Source organism: Mus pahari, chromosome 10 (assembly GCF_900095145.1).
Source record: "Mus pahari chromosome 10, PAHARI_EIJ_v1.1, whole genome shotgun sequence".
Taxonomy (NCBI): domain Eukaryota; kingdom Metazoa; phylum Chordata; class Mammalia; order Rodentia; family Muridae; genus Mus; species Mus pahari.
Window position 1 is genome coordinate 100,931,183 of NC_034599.1, and position 24,653 is coordinate 100,955,835.

At 52.8% G+C, this 24,653-nt stretch overlaps 1 protein-coding gene across 2 annotated transcripts in view; it reads left to right on the forward strand.

Annotated features, from left to right (window-relative positions):
- The window catches only part of Cacna2d2 (calcium voltage-gated channel auxiliary subunit alpha2delta 2), a 128,725-nt gene that overhangs the window by 62,316 nt on the left and 41,756 nt on the right, over window positions 1–24,653 (forward strand). For both annotated transcript variants that reach the window (XM_021205994.1, XM_021205995.1), the window contains exon 3: window positions 2,695–2,811. In XM_021205994.1, coding sequence (XP_021061653.1) covers window positions 2,695–2,811 — 117 coding nt within the window. The remainder of the gene's footprint in view (window positions 1–2,694; window positions 2,812–24,653) is intronic.

Below are 24,653 nucleotides of genomic sequence, written 5' to 3' on the forward strand. Positions count from 1 at the left end.
CATGGCTCCGAGGCCTGTTAGCAATAGTCCAAAGAGGCCTCCAATGCAGGCACCAGGGAGAGCAGCAAAGAACCCCATGATAGGTCCTTGGGAAGAAGTGGAACGGGAAGAGAGCCTGGCAGAGGCATGCAGGGCTCTGCAATCTCACAAATCTGCGAACAGAGGCGGAGGGATGAAACCCATGTCCCAAAGCGCTGCTCTTCAACATGGAATCAGGCATCTGCCTTTGCTGAGTGTCCTCTGCACACAGACATGGTGCTTGGGGGGACAGCAGAAGAGCTGGCTGTCTCTGTGTGCTATCAGGGGCTCCCTGGTGTCTGGGCTCCTCTGTTATCACCTCCAGGGCCGAGAGTGAGGTGTTAGGGAAAAGGACAGGGTGGCTGAGGGAGAGAGTTGAGAGTGTGGGGCCGGACTTGGGTAAAACTCAGGAGAAGGAGGTTGGCTAGCCCGGAATGAAAGCTGATGTCTTTCGACAGCTCTCAGCCTTGGTGAGGTAAAGGCAAGGGCACAGGGTTCCAAAGACATGAACTGGGCTGTTGTTCGTTGGCTTGCAAGGAATCCCATCCTCACATATATATATCAAACACTGGGGGTTCAGAAACGGTGACTTCAGGAGAACCTCAGACTTCCAGATCTGTGTTTGTCACCTGTTGGGACCTTGGAGTGTGGCCCTGACACCAAATCTCTTCCCGCTGCTGGCCCCAACCCAGTAGCCACTTAGACTTCAAAGTGTATCTATCCTAAGCCTGAGAAAGGGGTTCCCAGGTTTTTCAAAAAGAGGTGCACAGTCTTCGTGAAACCAGCGCAGTCCAGCCTCAGAGCCTAGGAATGACCTTGACAAGGGAATCTAATGTATTGGAACGTCATCCCTTGGCCCTGATGAAGCCAGGCAGCTGCGCCCCCTGCTGGCACAAATAGGCTGGGTGCTGCTCAGCTGTGTAGCCCAGACCAACCAGACTAAGTAAGCTCCAAAGCAGGGAATTGGGGAGGGGGGAATGAGGGGTGCTAAACCTCCAAACCTGAGACAAATATATCAGGGAGGATAGAGCACGTGACTTTGTCACTCAGTCCTTTGTCCAGTATTGTGTTCTTTTGTCTGATTCTTGGTCTCCCTCAAATAGGATTCTCTGCTTGCCTTTCCTTTGCCTCCATCACAGAGGACCATCTGAGGGCCTTGGTCCAGAGGCTGAGCATGGGTTCTATGGGACAACCTGCCCTGATGTCCACTCAGAGCCTCAGTCCTCCCTGGCTGCACAATCAGGCCTGCCACTCACCCCCCTAATTGCCACAGCTCTGTAGGAAGGAGCGACTTCATACAAATTATTTTGTTCTAAGAGAAGGACAAAAAGAATAGAAAGCAGAGAGAGAGAGAGAGAGAGAGAGAGAGAGAGAGAGAGAGGAGGAGAAGATTGCCTGAGCCTGCTTTCTGTGTTGCTTTAACCCTTGCACTGCCAGGCACTAGGCAGTCAGCAGAGCTGGGGCTCTGGCAGCTCCGAGCCTCCAGCCCTTCCTCCTGTCAGATGGCAGCATCCTTATCTCTGCACGTCTTCTGTCACTCTCGACCGTATCGCTCCCTGCCTGCCTGTCTCTCATCAGGTGCCTCTGTCACCTCCTTATGGTCCCCTCACCACCAGTTCTTCCCATCTCCACATGCCCCCACTTCTGCACAGCCTGGGGTCAAGGTTCTGTCAGGGTAGCCGGGCCTATGACCTCTAATGGTGAAGGAGCCAACTTAGGGTACAGACTTCCTGGAATTGTTTGAATGGGGGTACAGAGCAGGTCAGGCTTGGAGACACTCTCGGGTGTAGAACGCATGCATATGCATGCACGTGCCCTAGACCCCGAGCATGAACAAAGATGCCTGCAGAAATCTGCTGCTGGGATTCACATACAGGCTCCAGAGGCACATAGAGGACCCAGCCACACCTAGCCCAAAGCCCTGGCATGTGCACACAGACGGCAGTGTCAAGCTATGTCACATACTAACCACCAATTTATACCAACACATGCGTGTGTACTGAGACCGCGCCTCCTAAGGAGGAGGAATGGGTAGATTAATTCTCCCTACCTGGTCTCCATCGATATTCTGTGCCTTGAATGGCAGAGGAGCCTCGGGGGCTCCTAGAATTCTCCGAAGTTTGTGCAAATAGCCCAGGGCAGCCCCCGCAAGATAAGCACAGCTGCCTGAGGCTATGTGTGGGAGTAGTTGTGAGTATGCACACGTGAGAGATATGGTCCTGGAGATGTACATATATGTGCGTGTGTGGGTGTGAGAAAATCCTCATGTGGGGATGTGGTTTATAATACATGCTTTGCAGCTCCACCTCGCTCAGTACACACCCTGCCTTCTGCCTCCCATCCAGTCTGCCCTTCCCCAATGCTGCTCATAGCACACAGGGGGCGCAAGTCATGGCCCCTGAGGCCCAGGAAAGGCAAACTTCCCATCAACCACCAGCACTAGCCACCAACTAGCCTACACTGGACCCTCAGCCCAGATGTAAGCTATAGAGCCCAGGCCTGCATTCCCCTCCCCTGAGATCATGAAGGCCCTGGACTCTGTGCTTGTTGGGGCCAAACCCAGTGTCCTCCAGGGATAAGGGCTGAACTGAGGTATGCATGCAGCGAGTAGATGCGGCCATGGCATGGGAGCAATGGATCATTCTGGCCTCACCTTTAACCTCTGCTTCCTTCTAGATCTACAAGGACAATCGGAACCTGTTTGAAGTGCAGGAGAACGAACCACAGAAATTGGTGGAGAAGGTGGCAGGGGACATCGAGAACCTGCTGGACAGGAAGGTCCAGGCCCTGAAGGTAGGCCAGTGCGTTGGGAGCTTGAGACCATTAAGAGAAGGCAAGGTGGAGTGGCCTTGACTGAAGGCAGTGCTCCAAACCTTGCTCTCACAGAGCACTTGAATCCCTGAATTCCAGCAGAAGAATCAGCAGCAGGCAGTGCTGTGGGGCTGTGGGCAGCCGTGACCATTGTAATTGGGTTTGGCTGCATGCGAAGTGACCTGGCAGACCTAGGCTGTCCTGCCTCCCTCCTGCAGGGCCTGGAGTTTTCTCATTCCTCTTGGCCCCCTGCTCGTCTGTGGAGGGTGGAGTGAATACCAGTCAGAACAGTGGCTTGTTGGTTGAGTCTGCCACTAGATGGGCTGCAGGATCTGGTGGGGAGAGTATGGTACAGAGGCAGCCGCAGACAGGGGAAGGCTGGAGCCCCTGCTCTGCCTGTTCGGGCCTCTGTCTTCCCATTTGTACTCAGAGAGGTAGCATGAGTAGTAAGACCTGCCAGGTTAGCCTGATAAGCAATCAGACCCCTGCTCACTCCAAGGACAGCAGGTGGGCAGGGCCCTCAGGAGCTACAGAGACATTCAGAAATGGGCGAGAGGCACCCATTCTGCCCATAGATCAGCAGCCCATGTAGAAGATAGCAATATGTGCTTGAAAGGAAGGAAGGAAGGAAGGAAGGAAGGAAGGAAGGAAGGAAGGAAGGAAGNGAGGGAGGGAGGGAGGGACGGAGGGAGGGACGGAGGGAGGGAGGGAGGGAGGGAGGGAGTAAATGTTTTGATGTGCCCTACGACATGGATAAACTCAAATAAATCCCGCCATGTGAAAGAAAGCAGTGACAAAGGGCACGTGTGTGATCCCATTTCTATGAAATATCCAGCAAAGGAAAACACATAAGAATGGAAAACTAGCTTACTGATTGCCACGGGCTAGTGGGGAGGAGACACTGCTGGTGAATACAGGGTTCCTTTTGATGGTAATGAAAATTTCTAAATTTAGATTATGGTGGTAGTTTGCATGACTCTAATTATACTAAAAACCACTGAAATGCGTGTTTAATGTGACTGGATTTGCTGTCAATTAAATCCCAATAAAGCAATTTTTAAAAAATTAGTACATCCATCCACAACTATGGCCAGGGTCAAGTCAAGACAACTCACCTAGACCCTCCTTATTTAGACCCGATAGAGAATGAGGCTCCTTTTCCAGTAGCTGGACCCTGCTGTCCCTCACGGGTTCCTTTATCTTAAGTGACCTATGTGCATGGAAGAGAGTAGTGGGGATGACCTCTGAGTCTAGAGAAAATGGTTTCTAAGGATCTCCCTATGATTATGAACCCAGCAAACCTGGAGCTGTGCCTAGAAAGCCTAGTCTCATCTGATTTGGGGGATCTCCTGGTCACAGATATGGGGAGTCAGTTGGAATACAAGCTGTCACAGAAGGGGTCAAAGGTCTCTACCTACGAGTGTCAAACCATGTCAAGTCTACCCAGCCAGCACACCATACCTACCCCCTGCCTCTCCCAAATGTGTCCCCTTTCATCTTGTTCTGTCTCTTTACCCCTCACTCATCCCAGCCCCTGAGTTTACACACTGCTTCCTAGGTTCCCCGCCCCTTCCCAAGTTACGGAACATGGTTGCCTTGTTCAAACTTCTATTTTAGATAAGTATTTCGTATGTAGCCAGGCTGGCCCCAACCTTCCAGTCTCCCTACTCATGCCGCATGAGCTGCGATTACAAACATATACTTCCAAAACTGACTTGCCAGCCCAATTAGAGTCCTTCCCTGCCCCCTTAACCCAATACTACAGGAACGGCCAACCCTAACAACAGAAGAGGTTGGGGCATGGTCAGGGACCTCTCCCTTCCTGTACCCCACATACTCATCCCTGGCTGAGAGACGGGACAGATACCTGCCTCCTCTCCTCTGAGTCAGAAGCGCCAGCCCATCCCCCAGTACACACTCAATGACAAATACAAAACGATTTTCAACAGAAGAATGATGGGGCAAGGCGCTCACTACTTGGTCAACCTATCATGAGCACCTCCCATAGGAAGTCTGTGCTACTCCATCTTAGAGAAGGGGACGTGAGGTTTGCAGGTGTCATGTATCAGGACAGGATGCAGGAGAACCAGAATTTGAACTCAGGGCTTCCTGATTCGGATCCCAGTCTGTGGCTCCCCCACATTCCTGAGGCATGCACCAAGGCTAAAACCCTGCCTGTCCCAGCCCTATCCTGGCCAGTGTGTTCCTGCTACAGCCCAATTCTAGGCTTACCCTATATCCCCAGAGGACAGAAGGACTGCCCATTCCCTTGGTTCTAATTGTTCAAAGTCAGCTTTGAACTTGGTTATGTTTTAAATTTGCTTTTAATCAAGTTCTGATCCTTTTCTTCTTTTCCGCATTTGTATGCAGCCTGGGCGCAAACAAGAGGAGGAGTTTGGGGGTCTTGACCCTCATCCCCTGTTCCATTGTTCCTCCCTCCCTGGACCCCATCCAGTAATCCAATTTAAAAACCCCTTGATCCCGTCTTGAATCTTAATTTGGGGCTTGCAAAGAGAGAACTGAGCAATGCCAGCCACGAATATTATCCAATCAGCATCGATGTCTCTTGACCTGAAGTCAGCTAGGAATGGGCCAGATCAGGGCCCTACAAACACAGACGGGCAGTGTCGCCAGGTCCAGGAACCACGCTAATCTTTCTGCTTGGGGAACCCTGTCTTGAAACTTTAACTACCCAAAGAAACGAGGCCTTTGAGTCTGGGCTTTGTAGGCTCTTGAGTCCCAGAAGGCACAAGAAGGTGCCTGGGTTCCTATGACACACCTTGAGAACTTGGGCGGAGTTGAAGTACAATTGTAAGGTCCCCATCCTCTCAACTGAAGACTTGGCATACAGCCTCTCTTGGAAAGGTCATTTATTCACTATTGTCCCCCTCCTCCCCTCTACCCAATGTTGTCACCAATGTTCACTTGTGGCCAGTTATGTGGTAATCTCTGTGCAAGGACACATCCTGCACATCTTGCTGAAGGACATCGTCCTGCCCTCATGTGCCACGCCTTTCCATCTCAGACCCCAACTCCCTTCTCTGTGACGCTCATGCGTGTTACTCAGGAGGCTACAGTAAGAGGATTGCTTGAGTCCCAGGGTACAGAATCACTTGTCAACATCAAGAGGCCATGTCTCAGAAACATACATTAAACCAAGGACTTGGAAGGGCTTAAGGCTCCTCCCTGTCCAGTACCTCTGGGTCCCCAACTCCAGGGACTGTCATTCACAAAGGACAGCGAGTGTCCTTGAGTGCTATGTTACCATCCATCCCTGGCACCTTTGCTATGTGGCTCAGAGGAGAGGGTTTGGATGAAGTGAGAGACAAGCCCATAGATAAAGCTAAGGGACCGTGGCTCACTGATTCTCAGAGAATGGGAAGGCCAGGGCCAGGGCACTCAGGATGGCACCTAAGTCAAAGATGTTACTGTGCACATCAGAGTGGAAACCTGCAGCCTGCTCCAGGAAGTCTTTGCCTTTGCCTTCCAACTCAGACAAGCCCGGGGGGCAAGGGCCTAGCTGGGACTCCCGAACCTAGAAACTCAGGCCGCACAAACTGGCAGTACCTGCATATGTGCCACCATTTTTATGACCAGGTGTCCTTAGCCGTCTACAAAAGACCAGGACTAAGGAAAAAGAAGATGAGGCGTTGGCTTCCTCTGACAAGGCCGTGACCTGTGATGACCTAGTGACCCTGGACACATCCCCACTCCCTCACTTTCTTTCTTAGACAATGAGTGTTCCTTCCGAAGTCCCCTACAAGGCTCACGTGGGTGGCGCAGAGGGAAGCACAGCCCTTGGATCTGAGGGTACCAGTGGGCAGCACCCCCGCCATCAGTGGCCTCTGGAGAATTAGCGTCATTTAAAGAATAAAATTAAAAACCCTTCTGTGCGCAGTCGCCCTGCTTTTGCCGCTAATGGCCACTTAACCCAATTAAGCTGACGCACGTTGGCAGTGTGGCCGGGTCTGTTCAGGAATGGAGCTCTGAGCTGGGTGTTCAAAGGCAGGAGGTAAAGGCCAAGGGTTCAGGGGCAGGCTACTCCCTGCCAGGGAGAAAAGGTCCCCCCAGTTTTGACTCTGTTGCTGCTTCTTTTCTAAAGCTGTGTCTAAAGCAGTCTCCCGGCACCAGCGGCATCTTGAACTGGATCAGTCCTCGCTGCAGGGCCTGCTCTGAGCCCTGGAGAGTGTTTGGTAGCATCCTTGCCCTCTACCCACTAGATGCCAGTAGCACACCGCTCTAACAGTTGTGTCTCCAAGGGATAGTGCACTGTTTCCTGGACAGATGGCACAAGCCATGTGACAGTGATGGACACAAGTCTCACAGACAGTGGGGCAGCGGGGACCTGAGAGATGTGCAGATGCCATAGGGCAGCTTCAGCAAGAGGACGATTTCCTTTCTTCTAAAGGGGCAATAGGAAAGACTGCCTGGAAGAGGCAGCAAGGGGATGACGGTTGGGTACTGAGGCGGCTGGAGTTCAGCTGGATCCAGTGGGGCATTCATTGGTGGGGGTTCAACCCATAGGTTGGTCCTGGGAAATCCAGGCCAAGAGCCATCCACCAAGGCCTGGCCTCTGGTAGGAGCTATGCAAACATTTGTGGAACAGATCCGTGTTTCTGGGTTCTGCTGGGGCTCAGCTTCTGGGGTCATGGTTCCGGGTTCTGCTGGAGCTCGGTTTCTGGGGTCAGACTCCAGTTCCGGGAAGCTGAAACAGGCACAGTGATGGTGGGCTGACAGACAAGGGAGTCTGTAGCAACCGCTGCCTCCGCCCACCCTTCTCTGAGCAATTAAAAGGTGTTTATGTGGGGCTGGCAGTGGCTTCTGCCTCCCTTCCATTACGAACATTAAGAGATCTTGACCCTTCCACTTTCCCGCTCTTGAAAGGAGCTGCAGACACGTGGAGCCAATTAGGCGCACGCGTGGGCGCCAAGGGCCTGAGCAGCCTTTTCTCCCTGATTGCGGCGTTTACAGCTGATTATTCTCCCCTCACCCAAACAGTGCTGGCAAGGTGCCACCCAGAGGAGCCGGCTGGGGGCCCCTGGGGACAGGGGAGGATTAGTAAATGGGCATCTATCGAATGGCTTTCCTATGTGTGGCTGGAAGGGAGAAGGTTAGGAGCAGGAATGGTGGCAGCAGGGGCCCAGGTAGCAATGAGGGTCCTTCTAAACCACCATTTAGGGATAGTGATCAGAGAAGGCCCTCAAAGGAGGTGACCTAAATGTATGTACGCCCACGCATCCTTGTCCTTGGAGTCGGTCAGCATGAACAAGAGAAAGACGTTCCTAGTGGCCATGAGAGTGGAGCCCAGCCCCCTACTTACATCCAGGTTGGATGGCCAGGAGATCCTGAGATCCTTCAAGACTCCATGCTGCCCTGGTGGAGCCAAGAGCTGGTCTCCCCGGGGTTGTTAGAAGGACCATGCAGGTCTAGTATGGCTATACCCCAGCCAAGGTTCCTCCAGGGTCTCTTCGTTCCTTGGCCTTTACCTGCCCAGTTGACTCAAACCGATCAGGCCTCCGGAAATGCCAGGTTGTCCGTTTGGATCTGGTCCCCTCAGGACTCAAGTGGCCTCTGTTCACCTGGGACCTGCAGAGACAAGGGCCACTGCCAAGCTTCTGCATCGGCCAATCAAAGGAAAGGGTTGATGGTTGGGGTGCACTGCTAAGATCTGAAAGGTGAAACACACACACACACCCTATAGCTGAGTTCTCCTGGCTATCAGAAAGGGGCTGCTGGCTTGTAAGTATGGAATGTCTGGAACACTGCCCTGACCCCGGGGTGGGGATTGGGGGAAGGGCAGGGCCAAATGGAGGAAATGACACCACTCTATTCCACTCCCCAGACAAGGCCTAAGCTCAGGGGAAGACTCCCATCCGCTTGGGCCCACTCCTCTGGGACTGCTGGGGGTGGGGAGTCCTAGCTGGCAAACGGACAGATCAGTAGAGGGAAAGGACCTACAGGTGCCACAGGGACGAACCAGACTAATTTAGGATCACAGAAGTGAGAAATTTAATTGATTTTTAATAGCATGTGGTCCTTTGTTCTGAAATTATTGTGTGACAGGGCTGGGGAGGGGGAGGGTAGCAGTGTGCCAGCCAGGTTGATCCTGGCCCTCTGGGCCCCAGATTTCAAGGAGACAGACAGTAACCTTTGAGGTGTCAGTGTGCAGATTTGCTACCATGGGACTAAGAAGTCTAAGAGGACAGCCTGGAGGAGGTGGCAATTTAAACTGAGCCCTAGAAGACAGGTACAATTGTCAAAGGCAAAAAGAAGGAGTGTCCCGGCAAAGTCTAGTCCAACACTGACCCCCGTAAGGAGCATGAGCAGAGGGTGCAGCCTGTGCCTCAGTTTCTACTGCAGGGAAGAAGCAATGTGGCAGAGGTGAAGCTCGGGACAGGACTCAGTGCCTGATGTCCGGAGTGGTTCATGCGCGTCCTTAAGCATGGTCTGCTTTCCCAGCATGCTCCGGGAGCAGTCTCACCTCACTTTCTCAGCTTCAATCTGTGCAATAGGCAGCGCCTCCCTGGTGACAGTGGCTGCCCTTGGGAGAAAGCACTGGTACTAAAGTTGGTGTCACCACCCTGGGGGTGGTAGACACAGGGGCAGTGAGAATGGCAGGGGACTGGCTTATCATGTCACAGGATACGTGGCAGCGTTGCAGGCGCCTGGTTCAGCTTCTGTTTACTGAGTACTGAGGACTTGTTCTGTTGTGTGCAGCCCAGTCCCAAGTCACCGGGAACAAAGGAATCTAGTCTGCTGACAGTGACAGTGTCATGATCCGTGTCACCAAGGATGGAACGTGGGGTTAAGGAAGCCCAGGGGACCCGGGAAGAGGAAGATTTAGTAGGAGAGAAGGAAGGAGAAGGAGGAAGGAACGCAGAAGTTCAGGGACCAGAAGTCGACCTTCAGTCCCACCCCGTCCGCCCTCACTCTTCTGGGGCCTTAACAAGGAACCCCTATTCCCAACCTGCACCTCTGTGTCTCCCAGTGTCCAAGCTCCGCCCTGCCTCCCTCCTGGCATAGGCTGTGGGACTGGTGTTTGGGAGGCTAGTCACAGCCGCTGGCCCTTCGTAGCAGCCTCCCTGCGGTTGTTTGCCCACTCTGTTCCTCAGCGGAAGGGAGCTGTCCAGTGTTTGCTGTGTCAACACCGGCTGGAGTCCAGCTACGGAGATAGCTGAAGACACGAGGCTGCATCCTCCCGCCGCCCAGGGACCAGGGCTCCGGCCTTTACCTGGCAGGATCAGGGTCAGTGAGCTAATGGATGTCTTCTCACACACAACCCATGCAGGTGCACAAGAATGCCAAGTATAATGAGGCAGAGACCTGGAGCAGGGGAAGGCAGGCTGTCCTGTACACAACTTGGGACTTCAAGGCATATGCAGTCTTCAAGGCTGAGAGGCTAAATCCAGGGTCCCCCAGCCCTGTGTGCAGGGTCCCACTGACCTCCCATAACCTCAAGACCCTTCCTTCCTCCTGTGTGTTCCCAGTCACCAGATCCAAAGCCTAAAAGAGGTCTAAGCAGCAGGCAAGTGGCTAGATGAATAGACAGATAGTAATGCAGAAGCAAGATGAGTGGCAGAGACTCCAGGACTCCAGGAGGCCAGGAAAGCCAATGTCCATATAGGAGCTGTCTAAGCCTAGCCCAGAGGGAATGAGCCACTGCCCCAGGAAAGGTGCGAGGCTTGTTCTCGGAGACAGATGGAAACAGAGGAGCAGAGAGCAATGGAGGAGTAGGTTTTCCAGAAGTGTCCTGGAGATGACTCGCTGGGGACAGCCCTCTGGGGCAAGACCAGGTACCTGGGTAAAGAGGCAGGTGAGGTCACAGGTACAGCCCCACCGAGGTCACAGGTACAGCCCCACCGCATTAGCCAGCGCCGGCGAATCCTGCTAGGTGGTTCGTTTCTCTGCTTGGTTCTCTTACCTGTGATATGGGTGTGGTGAGCCCACCAGGTCGGTTTTCTGACTGAGACCCCACAGAATTGTGCCCGTGGAGATGCCTGGAGGGAGAGACTCGTGGGCTTTTCTGAATTGCATTTAGGAGCCTGATGAGGAAGGTCTCCTCACTTCACTTTGAGATCCTTCAGAAAGGCATCCCAGTTGCTTGGAAGCACAAAAAGGTGGCACTGAGCCCAAGGCTAAAGAAAAGAAGGCAGTTTGTGGAGCCTCCAAATAGTAATCCTGGGATTCACCAGAAACAAACAAACAAACAATTCCATCATTCTGGGCCGGATTTGAAGCAAACTTTATTAAATATTGACCAAGAGATGGTCTTTGGTCAGGACCATTCCCTGGAATTTTTCAGCTAAGTGGCCACAAGACATGTGCTACAGGAGTTATAAACACAAACCCATAGGCCAACGTACTTTCCCATGAAGCTGCTGTTATGTTAAAAATAAATAATAAATAAATAAATAAATAAATAAATAAATAAATAAATAAATAAAAACCTACAACTCCCAGCATTCCAGGAGGTTACCTGGCAGGTGGGGCTTATAGGATTAACTCAGGGCATTGCATTTGCCCCTCAGAGAGCAGGGGGAAGATTCTGAAAGAGGAAAGAGCCTTAGGATAGTCGATGACCCAGCTGAGCCCAGGATGGCTTCATTGAAGAGAGGGGCAGAGCTAGGTGCCTGAGCTCTAAAGTCACTGGGCAGTTAGTCTCCAATACAGAAAGTGGGGGACTCACAGGAAGTGGGTACTCAAGGGAAAAGAAAGACCATCATTGGTGTCAAGAGAGGGGTTGAAGGCCTACAGCCTTATGTGGAAGAGGGGAGGAACCTTAGAATCAAGTGGGGCTGCATGAGTGGGTTGGCTGCAGTGGGGCAGGGAGGTAGGAGCCTGGGACACTTCCTGGGGCTGACATGTAAAAGGTAGGAGCATGGGCTGCACGGTGAAACCTTCCTCAAGTGCCCGCTGGCCTCCTCACCAAGAGGCAAGCCTGGAGCTTATGGAGCGTAGCAGTCGGACGCTCATGGGCAAGGGGTGGTGAGGGCATAAACTCTCAAATCCCAGGGATTTGTGTAACTTCGCAGTGAATGCACACGCTCTTGCCTGCGGTTCACAGGGCTGGCAGCCCTCCTGGCCCCCAAAGCTGGGGACCTCAGGGTCCTGCTCTAGCCAGTTTTTAGATAAGCTCCAGAGGCCTAGCCACTTGGGAGAGTTGGAGCCAGGAGGTAAGCCACAGTCTATGGACCGTAGTGACAACCCAGATCCGTGACGATGGTCTAATTCAGGAGGCCATTGCTCCCGTTCTCCAAGCCTCAGGCAGGAATACCAAGTTCCACAATGTCCCAATGACACCGACCTTTTCCTTCCACTGGCCTACGCACCTGGGCTTCCTTTTATCCAAGACCCCTCTGCTAACCTCATCTCTCTCTGTGTGACGACCATGTAATTAGTTCATTTCGCAAACTATTACACCTGTCATATCTTCCCTTCACCTTTTTCTCTTCCAGGAAAGGGTGGAAAGGGCTAGGGTAGAGAGAGATTTCTGGGTATAGGGACATCTCATAGGTCAGCTTTGACCCCTCCCCCACAAGCAGTGACACACACACCCTTAATACATTCTAGCCCCAGCCTGCTAAGTAAACGGAAGTCAGTGAATCGGGCTGGAGATGTCAGAGCTCATCTCATGCCAGGAAAGGGTCCCTTCCCAAGAGAATCTTCCTGTTTTGTTCCCACCCAGGCACTGTCCAACTGCAGGGCTCAGACTAGCAAAATGCATGATGGTATTGCTCACCCAGGACGCAGCATGTGAGAGATGAGGGTGTGGTAGGCAAGGTGAACAGAAGTAGGCAGAGGTGACAGTTGAACCCTCAGGCAGGGGCTGCTTGGAGCCATTGACTACAGACAGGACACACGTGGAACTCCACGGTGAGTGGCATTCACCTAGGCCCTTAGCCAAACATGACATCTCCAGACCAGCCCCATTGTCCCGGGATCAGAAATGTCTGGGGCTAGGCAGAGGGAACAGTTTAAGCTGATTGGTCGTTGATATTGTTTTGAAACAGGGTCTTCCAAGGTAGCCCAGGCTGGCCTCCAGTTGGTGATCTTTGAGCCTCAGCCTCCTGAGTGTTAGTAGTATGAATGTGTCGTCATGCCCGGCTTTAAACTTTTAATCAGAACCATCTCAGACCAGCCATCAGAGCCAAGCCCGTGTATCCCTTCCCTGACTGAGGCTGCGCTGCACAGGGCCCAAGCCCACTGAAGCCGTGCAGTGCACAAGGCAACTGGAAGAACTGGTTGGAGCCTTAGCTGGCATGGCCTACTTTTCTGCTCTCTGCCCACCCCTTGTCTCCCCGCCTTTTCTTGCTGTGATTCCCTCGGGATGTGAATCCTTTTAAACTTTTAATTAAAAACATTCTCTTTTCTCCCTTCAAGGTTTACTTCCCCGTGATTTTCCTCTTAGAAGACAGGATAGGGGGAAGGCAAGGAGTGGAGGTTAGGACTGTCTGAGTCTCCAGTGGTGGGTCCTGGGAACCAGGCCCTAGCCCCAAGGAGGCTGTCCCGCCCCTTGCCGTAGCTTCTCAGTTCTGCCAGGGAAATAATTTCCAGTCATGTTCAGTGTGAAGCTTCTGGAGGCTTGTGTGTGCCACCACTCTGTCCTGTGTAGACATTCAGGGACACAGCATGTGCCCATTAAACAGGCCAGGACTTCGCTGAGTAAAGGGGCCGCTCGCTTCTCCATGAAGGTGCTGTTGGCTTGGTAGCCTCGGGGTCATATGTGAGTCCATGGCTTGCAAACTAAGGGAATACCCACCAAGCAAGTTACAACTCAGGACTGATACCATGAGTCTCAAGGTCACCAGTGAGGTCACCAAAGCATCACATGTCAAATTCCCAAGTTAGAGCTCAGGGGCAGGTTGTCACATCTTGGCTCACAAGATCAAGGCCCCGGGGATGTGGAAGATTCAGGTTCATGACATCAGGGAACCAAAACAGAATCTTTAATCACTAGACTGGAGGGGGCTAGTCCAGCCCTTTCTCTGGGCAAGTGACCTGTTAGTCTATGCTGACTCTAGAGGGAGGTGCCACCATGTCTCCAGGTCCCTGCTTCACAGTTAGAATTGTTTAAAAGTTCTTCTTTGGGTCAAACTATGATTGCACTTGCTGAACCCTAACCTGTTCCTTGGCCCCATCTCTAGAGAATTTTGGTATAGATACACTCTCCCAAAAGCTCTCCCCACCCCAGGAAATGGAATTGAGTCTCCACCCCCATATGCCTAGTACTCCTCCACAGCTCTGCAGTTTGAGTGGGTCATAAACTCACAGGTTTACCCAGGGATATCCAGGTACTATCCTGAGATGTTCCCAGTAAGTTCTTTGTCTCTTTGCCCTCAAGGCAGAGGCCCTCCCCACATAAGTCCCTAGATGCCTAGAAACTCCAAATTCAAGCCAGGCAGGCCCTAGCCATGAGAGGAGCAGAGGAATTATCAAAGGATCGAATGCCTTTAGGAGACCCTTTTCTTCCCCCTCCCTCCCCTATTTCCATCTGAAGCAATAGCAATAGTCAAAGCCATGAGGTCCCAGAGAAGGATCTGAGATGGAGCTATGAAATCATGCACGCACACACACACACACACACACACACACACACACACACACACACACNCACACACACACATACACACACACATACACACTCACACTCACACACTCACTTGCCTTTTAGGCTGCCCTTGATATCCCTCCTGAGACACACTGCCTGCCTCCTGCTTAGCAGACCCTTAGAGCACCCCACCTAGCCTGCAAGTGAATGCTAAAGGGGATATCTCCACAGTCATAGGGAGTTAAAGAAACTTGGGGCCATTTAGGAAAGGCAGAAAGCAAGCATGGCAGCCGACGCCCGCTACACCAGAACTTGAAAGGTAGAAGCAGAACAATTAGAAGTTCAAAGTCATCCTCAACAACATAGCTAACCGGAGGCTAGCTTGAGCTAATAAATAAATGAACAGGAGCTAGGGAAATAGCTCGGTTGGCACAACAAGCATGAGCACCTACGTTCAGGACCCTGGAGCCCATGTCAAAGGCCAAGCAAGGCGGCACACACCTGTAACCCTGCAGCCGGAAGGTGGAGACAGGAGAATCACTACAGCTTGCCCGTCAGCCAGTCCAGCCAATCGGTGGGCTCCAGGTCCAATAAGAGACCCGATCTAAGGAAATAAGGCAGAGAGGTTCAACCACAGCCTCAGGAAGGACAAAGAGGATCCAGGCCCCAGCTGACCTGGGAAAATCTGGTCTAAGGCTGGGGCTGTAGCACAGTCCAGTGTGTGTGAGGTCCTGTGTTCAGTCTCCAACCCTGGGGTGGGAGCAGGGGACCTGGTTCAGAGTGAGCTACAGCCATAGCAGGGACAAGGGTGCACAACAAGGGTGACTGAGCTCAAGAGGCCCAGGGATGAGATGGAGAGGAATGGCGTTCTGGGCTGAAGGAATGGTTCGTGCAAAAGGATAAGGATATGGAAATGTATCCCAGTACACAGATGGTCAGTGTCCCCTGTCTCAGGCACATCTAGGCAGCCAAGTCCCTTCCATCCATCCATTCATTTGTTTATTTTTCTTAAGATTTATTTATTTCATTTATATGAGTACACTGTAGCTGTCTTCAGACACACCAGAAGAGGGCATTAGATCCCATTACAGATGGCTGTGAGCCACCATATGGTTACTGAGAATTGAACTCAGGACCTCTGGAAGAGTAGTCGGTGCTCTTAACCATCTCTCCAGCCCTCATTTGTTTATTAAGAAGAAATAGTTTCTGGGACCATTGTAATTGAAAAGGGGGGAAAAATACCCCTGCTTCTCACAGAAGGCAGGAAAGACTGCAGAACAGAAAAGCTAAGTCCAGTGACAGCTTGCTAGCACACAGGCACCTCACAAGCCCTGAGCGGAGGTACAGTGGAGACACGTTAGAGCCCTGAGAGGGTCTAGCAAGGGCTGGGCCCTGTTCCCAGCAGTTTGTCATTATTTGGTATTTGGTGGCTGGCTTTCAGAGGTTCTTGTACATGGGAAGGCCCATGATAATCCAGGAGTACACCCTTCGTTGTAAAAATGGCAGAACTGCAGCCCTGGGCCTGGAACTCAAGTCTCTAGCGCTCCTGTAACAGGAGTATAATCCTATTGGCGCCTTGCCATATCCAAATCTAACCTGCCTCTCTGCACAGCGCCTCCTACAGCCCAAAGGTTGAATTGCAGGCCTGAGAGGTTCCTTTTGGGGTAGAGCCAGCCCTAGCTAGACACCCTCAAATGGAGATCAAGGGCTTCCACCGGTCCTCCATGGTCCCCCATAGAGTGGCAACATGATTCCTAGCTTGTCTGTCATACTGGGCAGCTGTGAAAGTGAAGAGAGCCAGCTCCTGTGCCCTGTGCTCTTTCTGTTCAGGGGGGGCATAGAGCTTGCTCACCTTGTTTGGTGGACCAATGGCTGGCTTTCCCTCCTCCTCAGTGGCCCTGAGGCCATCCGTCACTTACAAATTCTCTTCATTTCTAAATAAAATGATTTGTTAATTTGAGTGAGTGATCGCCACTCGTCCAAGCCTCTTTTCAGGCCCAGGAACAGCTTGTGGGCTCCCGGAGCCCCGCGCCGCAGGCCTGGCGCAGACTTGCAGGGGTTGTTTTCGATTTAAATGTGAATTGAATGAGGAGAAAAATGTTTCTCTTGGCAATTCCATAGGAGCTCGCTCTTCTGACAGATGTTGGAGTTTATTATCCCATCGGGCTTGCGTTTTGTCGAGCAGAATTGCTAATTATTTCAGAGGCCCGGCCACAGCCAAAGAAGGGAAGGAGGTGGCGGGCGTGGCTTTTGGGCGGAGTCTGTTGACGGGCAGGTGCTGAGACAAGAGGCCCCCGCGGGCCCTCCGTGGATCTGCAGACATTTTGGAAAGACCTGGCCTGCCCACCCCTAGGTTTCTGTTCTGTGGGGTACGCTGGCGGAGCAGCAAGGCCTTTTGTATCCGCACCGCTTTGACCTCATAGCAAAGATTCTAGAAGGTCACATTTAGGATACAAACTGCTTGTGTTTAGTGGGTCCACGGGTGGCGGGCGGGGGTGGGGTGTGCAGGGGTACATATCTTTGGAACCACAGCTCTATGCAGGTCTGCCGGAATGTAGTGTGCCTGAGCGCTCTTTCAAGTGACACAGTCTGGTGTGGTTTTGTGAATCTGATATATGCCTGTGGGGCACGGGCCTCAAGATGTACTCCTGTTGCTGCTATTGCAAAGGGAAGGAAACCTTGGAAGACAGCATGGCATAGAGGTCTAGACCTCAAAAGGAACGGGCCAGTAACGGCCATGGCCCCATTCAGATGCTGCGGAGAACCCCAGAGGGAAATTGAATTAGGAGGTGGCTTTTGAGGTAGACACCCTGAGCTCTGGTCATTTTCTAATCTGGGCCTGAACCTCAACTGTGACCGCACACGACCAGGGTCTGAATCTACTGAATTGTCTCTTGCACTGGAGGAATGGGGGTTGTGGCAGTTCCCCTCTGACCCTAGGAGTGGGGGCAGTTGCCTTCAGTAGCCTTTGTAAACAGCCCCTTCCTCCGCCCCTCCCCCAGCCCCCATCCTGAGCCTCCAGACAATAGGCTGGGTGTACGGACTATCCCAGCTCTGTCGGCTCAGGGATTCGACCAGGTCCCCACCAGGTACTTACCCTCTTTCCACCCCCTACCCTGAAGCCCGGGCCAACTAAAGCTCAGCTTCCTGGGCTTCATGTAAAGGCGCCAGCAGCTGGGCAGGATTTTATAACCCTAATTAACCGAAGATTCCCTGGGTCCCTGGGGTCTCGGCTCTAGAATCCTGATGCAAACGGAGACCTGCAGAGCACAAAGCTAGGAGGGTCCATTGTGGAGTCAGGTGAGGGGGGACAGAAACTCAGCCTTTCCCTACCCCACTTCTGGGCCCCTGGTAGCCCCTAAATAGAAGACATTAGGGAACGGGGAGGGGTTCCCAGCCACCCTCAAACGGAGATCACGCCAGGCATTTCTGATTGACCATGTGTCCCTGGGAACACGCGGTCTCTCCTCTGTATAAAGCCCCACCTTGACATCCTTCCATTAAATAGGGCATGTTCAGAAGAGAAAATTGCTACTATTTTCCTCTCTTACTTCACTGTCATCAAAAATTGATCCCATATTGCATCCTTATTTCAAAGAACGAGCCAAAAAAAATAAAATAAAATAAAAATTCCCACTCCTCAGAGCAGCAGCTGCATCAAGCTTTCCACCCCCACCCCCTACCCCACCCCCACCCACCCCCCCAAAAAAAAACAGAAAGAAAGAAAGAAAAAGAAAAGGAAACGTGACCCATTGCGGGAAGGGCGCCCGCTGGCCCGGCTGAGGCCTCAGCTGAGCTGTCCTGACTTTGGGAAGCACGTGACCTGGCCTTGCGGAAGGCTGGGCACTCAGCTGTGCGGGCAGAGGGGGTTTCGATCTGGTGAAATGCGGTGGAGAGTGGGGGAAATGGGGGAGGTTAATTTGGATCTAAATGGAGCGATTCGTTATCTCAATAAGAAGCATCTCGTTTTCCAGGGAGACGGCTGCGCCTGCCAGATGCTGGTCTGCCTGTCTAGTCGGGGTGGTGGCTCGGCACAGGGCCCTACAGTCAGTCCAACCTCACCTCACCGCCTCTGCTGCCTGGCTGGTGGGGGAAAGGCGCTTTAATTGGGCCTATTCCTCAGTTCATTTGGCAGCACGTGGAGTGGTTTTTCATATACAGTATGAATAATAAAGACGGTGCAAAAGGGACGAGATAAGACGCTGGGGCCAGGATCAGGCACCTGGCCTAGCCGAGCAGACAGGTTGTGACACTGGGCCGCCTGTAAGCTAAGGGGTTTGTATTTTAACCAGAGGTCAGTTCAGGTTCAGGTCAATTCTCCTGGGAGCCTAGTCTCATTTGCCCAGGGGTTAGGGGCTCACAGGATGGTGATGTGGTGTATGGAGACTAGTGGAAGCCCCTCCCTGTACTTTGAGCTCTGTGAGGTTGGGGTCAGATCCCGCTTACCCTTCCAGTGTCTTCAGCACCCAACACGCACCACAAATAGTGTTGGCCATTGTCAGAAAGAAGAGGAGCCCTCAGGGTCACCTTTTCGTTTATCCCTCCTTGTGGTGTTTGTTGCAAAGAGATAACACAAAAAAACAAGGTGATCAGAGGCTAGGACGAAGGCCAGGAGAGAGGACAAGCAGTCAACAGATTGAGGTCGAATTGGAGAAGGGGACCCCTGGGTGGGAACCGAGCAGGCCCTAGCCAGGAAAACCCACTTGACTGGGCCTCAGTAGCAAGGGCTGAGACCTGTGTGTCTAGGACTCAGCGCTCAGTCACCCCTTCCCCTCCATCCCCAGAAGAAAGCCCCATCTCCCAGCACTTTGGAAACGGTCAAGCACACAAAGGTAGTTGTTTGGCCAAACGTGAAGACTCAGATACCATGTGGGCATGCGTACATGGGTGTATGCTCTCCTGTGCTCATGCGTGTCTACACACATTCACATATGTTCCTATGTGCACACTACTTCTTTCTCTAACCCAAAGCCTATCACCCCCAGGATGGCAAAGCTGATGGTCACAGAGTCAGGATGAAACCTCACCCATTTTCTACTAGCCACAAACCCAATATCCCCTTGTATCCCTCAATGGAGAGCCAAGAGACCATAGTCACCCCCCTTCCTGTGGAGGTGGCCTTGGATGTAAGGTAGCATCGTCGGACTCCAGAGTGTTGGGAAAGACCTTACCCCAGGAGTGGTCTGGGCTAAGCAATGGACTCTCAATGAGGTGAGGGCTCTCTACATGGGCTGAGGCTAGATTGGCATGGCGAGCTCCTAGCTCCATGGGTTCAAAGAAGCGAGGCAGACCCTAAGATGAGCACGTCCCAGGCCAGCTTTCTGCTCACCCTTTGCCTTGGTTTCTCCTTCTCTGAAGTGGGATGAGGATGTAGACAGCATTTTCTGCAAGCCCTTTACAGATGTGCGTGGATGGCCTATGCTGCCCAAGCCCATGACTCTACTGTGTTCCTCCAGGGGGAGGCCCTTGCAAGCAGTGGCCTCTATCAGGACAGCTGCTGGGGACTGGACAGATGGCTCAGTGGTTAAGAGCTTTCGTCGCTCTTCTAGACCTGGGTTCAGTTCTCAGTCACATGTCTGCTAACAACTGTCTGTAACTCCAGTTCCAGGAAATCGAAGGCTCTCTCTCTGGCTCTGGTGGGTCCTGCACCCATGTGATACACAGACGTACATGCAGACAAATCGTGTAGACACAGAAAATACAAATGTAAAAGGACAGAGCCCTGGCAGCTGCTTCCAAAGAGTCAGTGATCAACAACTAAACTATAGCCGTGCCCCCAGTCCCGGTCCCTTGTGCCACGAGGGTCCCAAGCTATGCCTATCAACAGAGCACTCTTGGAAGACGTCTTCCGGCTGACTGTGGGCAGAACACAAAGCTTTTTATGCCTTCTTTAGAGCCCCTTCCCCCTCCTTTTTATAAAGACACAGTCTTAGTATGTAGCTCTGGCTGTCCTGGAACTCACTGTGTAGACTGGGCTGGCCTTGCACTTGTCAAGATCCTCCTGCCTCTGCCTCTGAGTGCTGGGATTAAAGGCGTGTACCTCCACACTTGGTCTTCAGGGTTCCCTTGCTGCTTCCAGTCTTAGTCTAGCCTAGGAAAGAGCTTGGGCCGCTAAGATAATCTCCTGTCCCTTGAGTCTCTTCCCAGATCCGGTGTTTGCCTAGTCATATCACTGACCCATGGCCAGCTGAAGATCCCTTTCTGCCTCTGAGGAACTTCAGGGTATCTCTTGAGCTAACCAATGAGTGCGGTGAGGGATGTATCTGCACAGACCCTGGGAGAACCCCCTGCTCTGCCCACAGTGAGCTGTGACTGGAGACTGGGTACTTCTGAGCCTCAGCTCCATCTGCACAATGGGGTGCGGATGGATCTGCTTTGAGGGGGGTTCATGAGCAGCACTGAGGCTCAGCGATGTCATCACCTGTTGCTCAGTGATGTCATCACAGTGGTGCTGAGTCCGACAGATGTTCTTCCAGGTGCAGGAATTCCTTAGGGCACTCCAAGCCCCCCTTGCTATGAACCCCAAGTGCTGGGATTATCAGCATGTGGCTCAACACCTGGCTCCTCTGTTTTCTTGTCAGTACAATCAAAAGTAGATACTTTTATTTTCCCATTTTACAGGGAAGGAAAACTGAGGCTCGAAAAGCTGAAATCTCTCTGGAAGTTCTTTCTCAAACAAAGTCCAACCCAAAAGGCTGAGAAAGCAGAGGCTGAGCCAGTCTGATTTAGGAGTCTCTTCCTTAGGTATGGCACAGTGAGGAACTGACTCGCAGACCCTTGTCCCAGTGGGGAGGGGAACAGAAATCTGAGTGGAAGTGGGGATGGTATAGATGCCCTAAATAGGCAGGAACATCCTGCATGGCTACCCACCCCCACCGTCTCCAGCTGGTACCAAGGCTATGTGGTGGTTGCTAGGCATCTGAAGGGCCCAGGTGGGGCCTACCTGTCATGGAGCGGCTACGCGGCATGAGGTAGGCACGAGGCCCAGGCAGGAGCAAGGCCGCCTCTGCTTGCCCGCCCTCCTCTCACTTGGCAGCAGCACACAGAAGCCATTAGCGCCTGGCAGCCCATGTCCCACAGCTCTGACAAACGCCTTAAATGTTGTCGCCACGGCTCCAGCTGTCCCACCGGCCGCCTTTACTCCTCATAATAACCAAGTGTCGTGGCTGATTGCAGCAGCGGGGCGCAGCCAGTATTCAGAACGGCTTTTACACTGGGCGTTTCCACCTGGCAACCAGGCTGTGCCCACCCTGCCTTCCACCTCCAGGCCTTTGTCTGGTTGTCACTTTTGCCAAGGCTCTCAACATGACCCCTGGGCAGCTGGTGCCCAGCCTTATGGTCAGGGTTGTACCCCCGTTGCTGCCACCAAAGCTAGCGGGCAGTCTCAGGCATCCACTCAAAGCCTCATCCTGGGTGGAAATATATGGCTTCGATTCCCACTCTTCCGGATGACCTCTGTGGGGAGCCCTGGCTTCACCTTGGTCCAGCTTCATCCCCCCAGCCTCGCTGCCAGGGAGGCAGCGAGGTCAGAGGCTGGTGCTGACGTGGATTAAGGCATATTCTGGGTAGAACTCTGTCATTCCACCGCTGTGTAGTCTTGGGCAAGTGACTCACATTCTCTGAGTCTTGGTCCCCTTGTCTGTAGAATGAAAATACTGACTGGGGTTCATAGAGCTGAGGGGAAGGCCTGGGATAGAAGTGAGGAACTCTGGAGGAGGCGTGGCCACGCCATTAGCACTGGGGCCTAAATCCTTGAGCAGAACAAAGGTCTAGCTAAGCTGCTCACCCTGACCTGCCCCACCACGCAAGTCCACAGCACGCCTCTGTCCCTGCAGCAGCTCCCACTTGGGACCCCTCCCCTCTGTCTGACCTTGTCCCTCGGGTCTCATCTGCTGCCCCCCTTCCCAAAGCCATCCCGGCTTAGGCTAATCACATCCTCCTCCTCAGAGCTACTGGGGTGCTCAGGTTTCTCCTCATCGGCTCCTTTTACCTTCATCCAATCTTGCATCGAACTGGTAGAAGCCCTGTCTTAGCGGCGAGGTCATCCGGACTCAGCAGCATCGGCCATCCACGCCGTGGGTGAGCACCCTGGTCCCTTCTCTAAATGGAGCCCCAGGTTCTACTGAAACCAGGGTGTGAACTGAGCCCCATTCTCTCCAGGGCCCCTACCTGTGTGGGTGAACCCTGATCTGAGCAGTAGCCTGGGGTGCTTCCTTCCTGGGGCAGCAGATATTAGCATAGTATTTAGGCCCAGTTTGGGTTGAAGATGAGGTCTCTGGTCACTGGACCACTGGGGTCAGTAGCAATGGTGCTACTCACTAGGAGACCTGAAGTGATAGTGAAGGCAGCCACAGAGATGTAGTGATGGCCGGGGCAGAGGTGACAGTGGCAGTAAAAGGTGGTAATGACGACGATGGTTGTGGAGGCAACGGTACTGGATGTTAACGGTGACAGACAGGGACGAAGTTAGCGATGAGGATGCTGGTGGCGATGGAAAGGTACCATTAAAGACGCTGTAGTAAGAAATGGTGGTGGTGGTAATGAAGGTAATGTTGACCGTGAGTGTGGTGATGGTGGTGCTGGTAATAGGGAGCAACTGTGAAGACAGAAGCAGAGGGTTGGTGGAATGGCAGTGACACCGGGGAGCTGGCAGAGAGTATTGAGCAGCCTTGACCCATCGGTGAGTTGTGCTCCAGATGAAAGCAGAACGCGGTGGGTGGGGCGTGCCTGGTTCTCTTTTTCTTTTAACCTCCCCGTGAGCACAGCCTTGTGGGTAATGAGATGCAAATTGACAGAAAAGACAATGAGTCAGCCTGTGGCCGGTGGGGGCGGCGGGGCAGCCTTCAGAGTCAGGCTGATTGCCTTCGTGCCAATTTGCATGGCATTAGCTGTAGGCATCTCTTCCAATAGGCTCATGCACTTCATCAGAGGTCACCTGTACAACCAGTTACAGTCTGCGAGAGGCCGTGATCCCAGACCGCAGGGCCACCCTGACCCTAACCTAAACAGCACTCCAGTATGTGGTTCCAAAGGGTCCAGGGCTGTGGGAAAATGCAGTGAATTAAGGGGCTTCATGGTCAGCCAATGAGCGGTCTCACAAAAGCTACCCCTAGAGGGGTTGCTTTGGTCAATACTACATGTACATCTAAGCATGAGGTACGGAAAGGTTACAGAGGCCAGAGGTAGGAGAGAAAACCGGCCCTGGACTAGCATGCCTCAGTATAAACCCAGGTTCTGTCCCTCAGTGCCATGGTGGCTGGCAGTCCTTCCAGGCCTTGGCTCCTCCAGTGTGCTGTGGAGCCAGTAGGCTCCAACTTCATGGCCTCCATGTTAAAAATGATGATCATCCAGCAAGGCCTTCTCTGTGGTGTGCTTGGCAAAAGTGGCCTAGGTCCGTATCACATGTGGCAGCCCTCAGAGTACTATGTCACTGTCACAGTCACTCAAGGCTCTGCCTGCGGTCTGCTTGGATTGTGAACTCAGAAGGACCTAGGTACAGTGGGTGTCAGGCCGGTAGCTAACCCAACCCTACTGGCCACATGCCCAGCTCTAGTCAGTGTCTCTATCCAGGGTACTGAAAGTTTGCTCGAACTGGGCCTTAGATCCCTGCTGCCCTTGCTCTCAGAGCCTGTAGTCCCTCTGATCCAGCATAGGCCCAGACTTCACACCACGTCTCTTCTCCCCTAACAGGCAGTAACGGGACTGGGGCTCTTCCCCTCTGCCCTCTGCCTTCTTGCCCTCCACCCTCCACTCAGCCAGAGCCCCCTTCAGCATATCCCAATGCCTGGCCAGCCCCGCCTCCCTCTTCACTGTCCCACTCCCTCTCCTGAGGTTGGGCCTAATCAGAGCTAATCAGAAAATTATGAGCTGCCTGATTACTGATTAGATTTCTAATGTTAATAGAGTTGAGAAGGGCCTGCTCAGGCTATGTTTTAGGGAAAAGTATAAAAATAACATCGTGAGAAGAGAGCACGGTGGCTGGGTGAGGGCTTTCATTAGGGTTGGTGGCCCAGGCTTGGCTTCCCGAGAGGAACACTTTCCACTCTCGGGGTCTGCCTAGCACCCTAAATTCTGCCAGTGAGTTTCAAACCCAGGCAGGTCTTACTGTAAGAGTCCTCTGGCAAGTTCTGTGTTCAGTCCAGCTGGGAGAAGTTAGACAGAATGTACTGAAAAAAGTTACTGACGTGCCACGCAACCATGGAGTCACGCTCACAGGCCCACATGGGCCTAGCACAGGCCAAGCATACAGGAAGTGCTCATTTAGTGACAAGAGAGT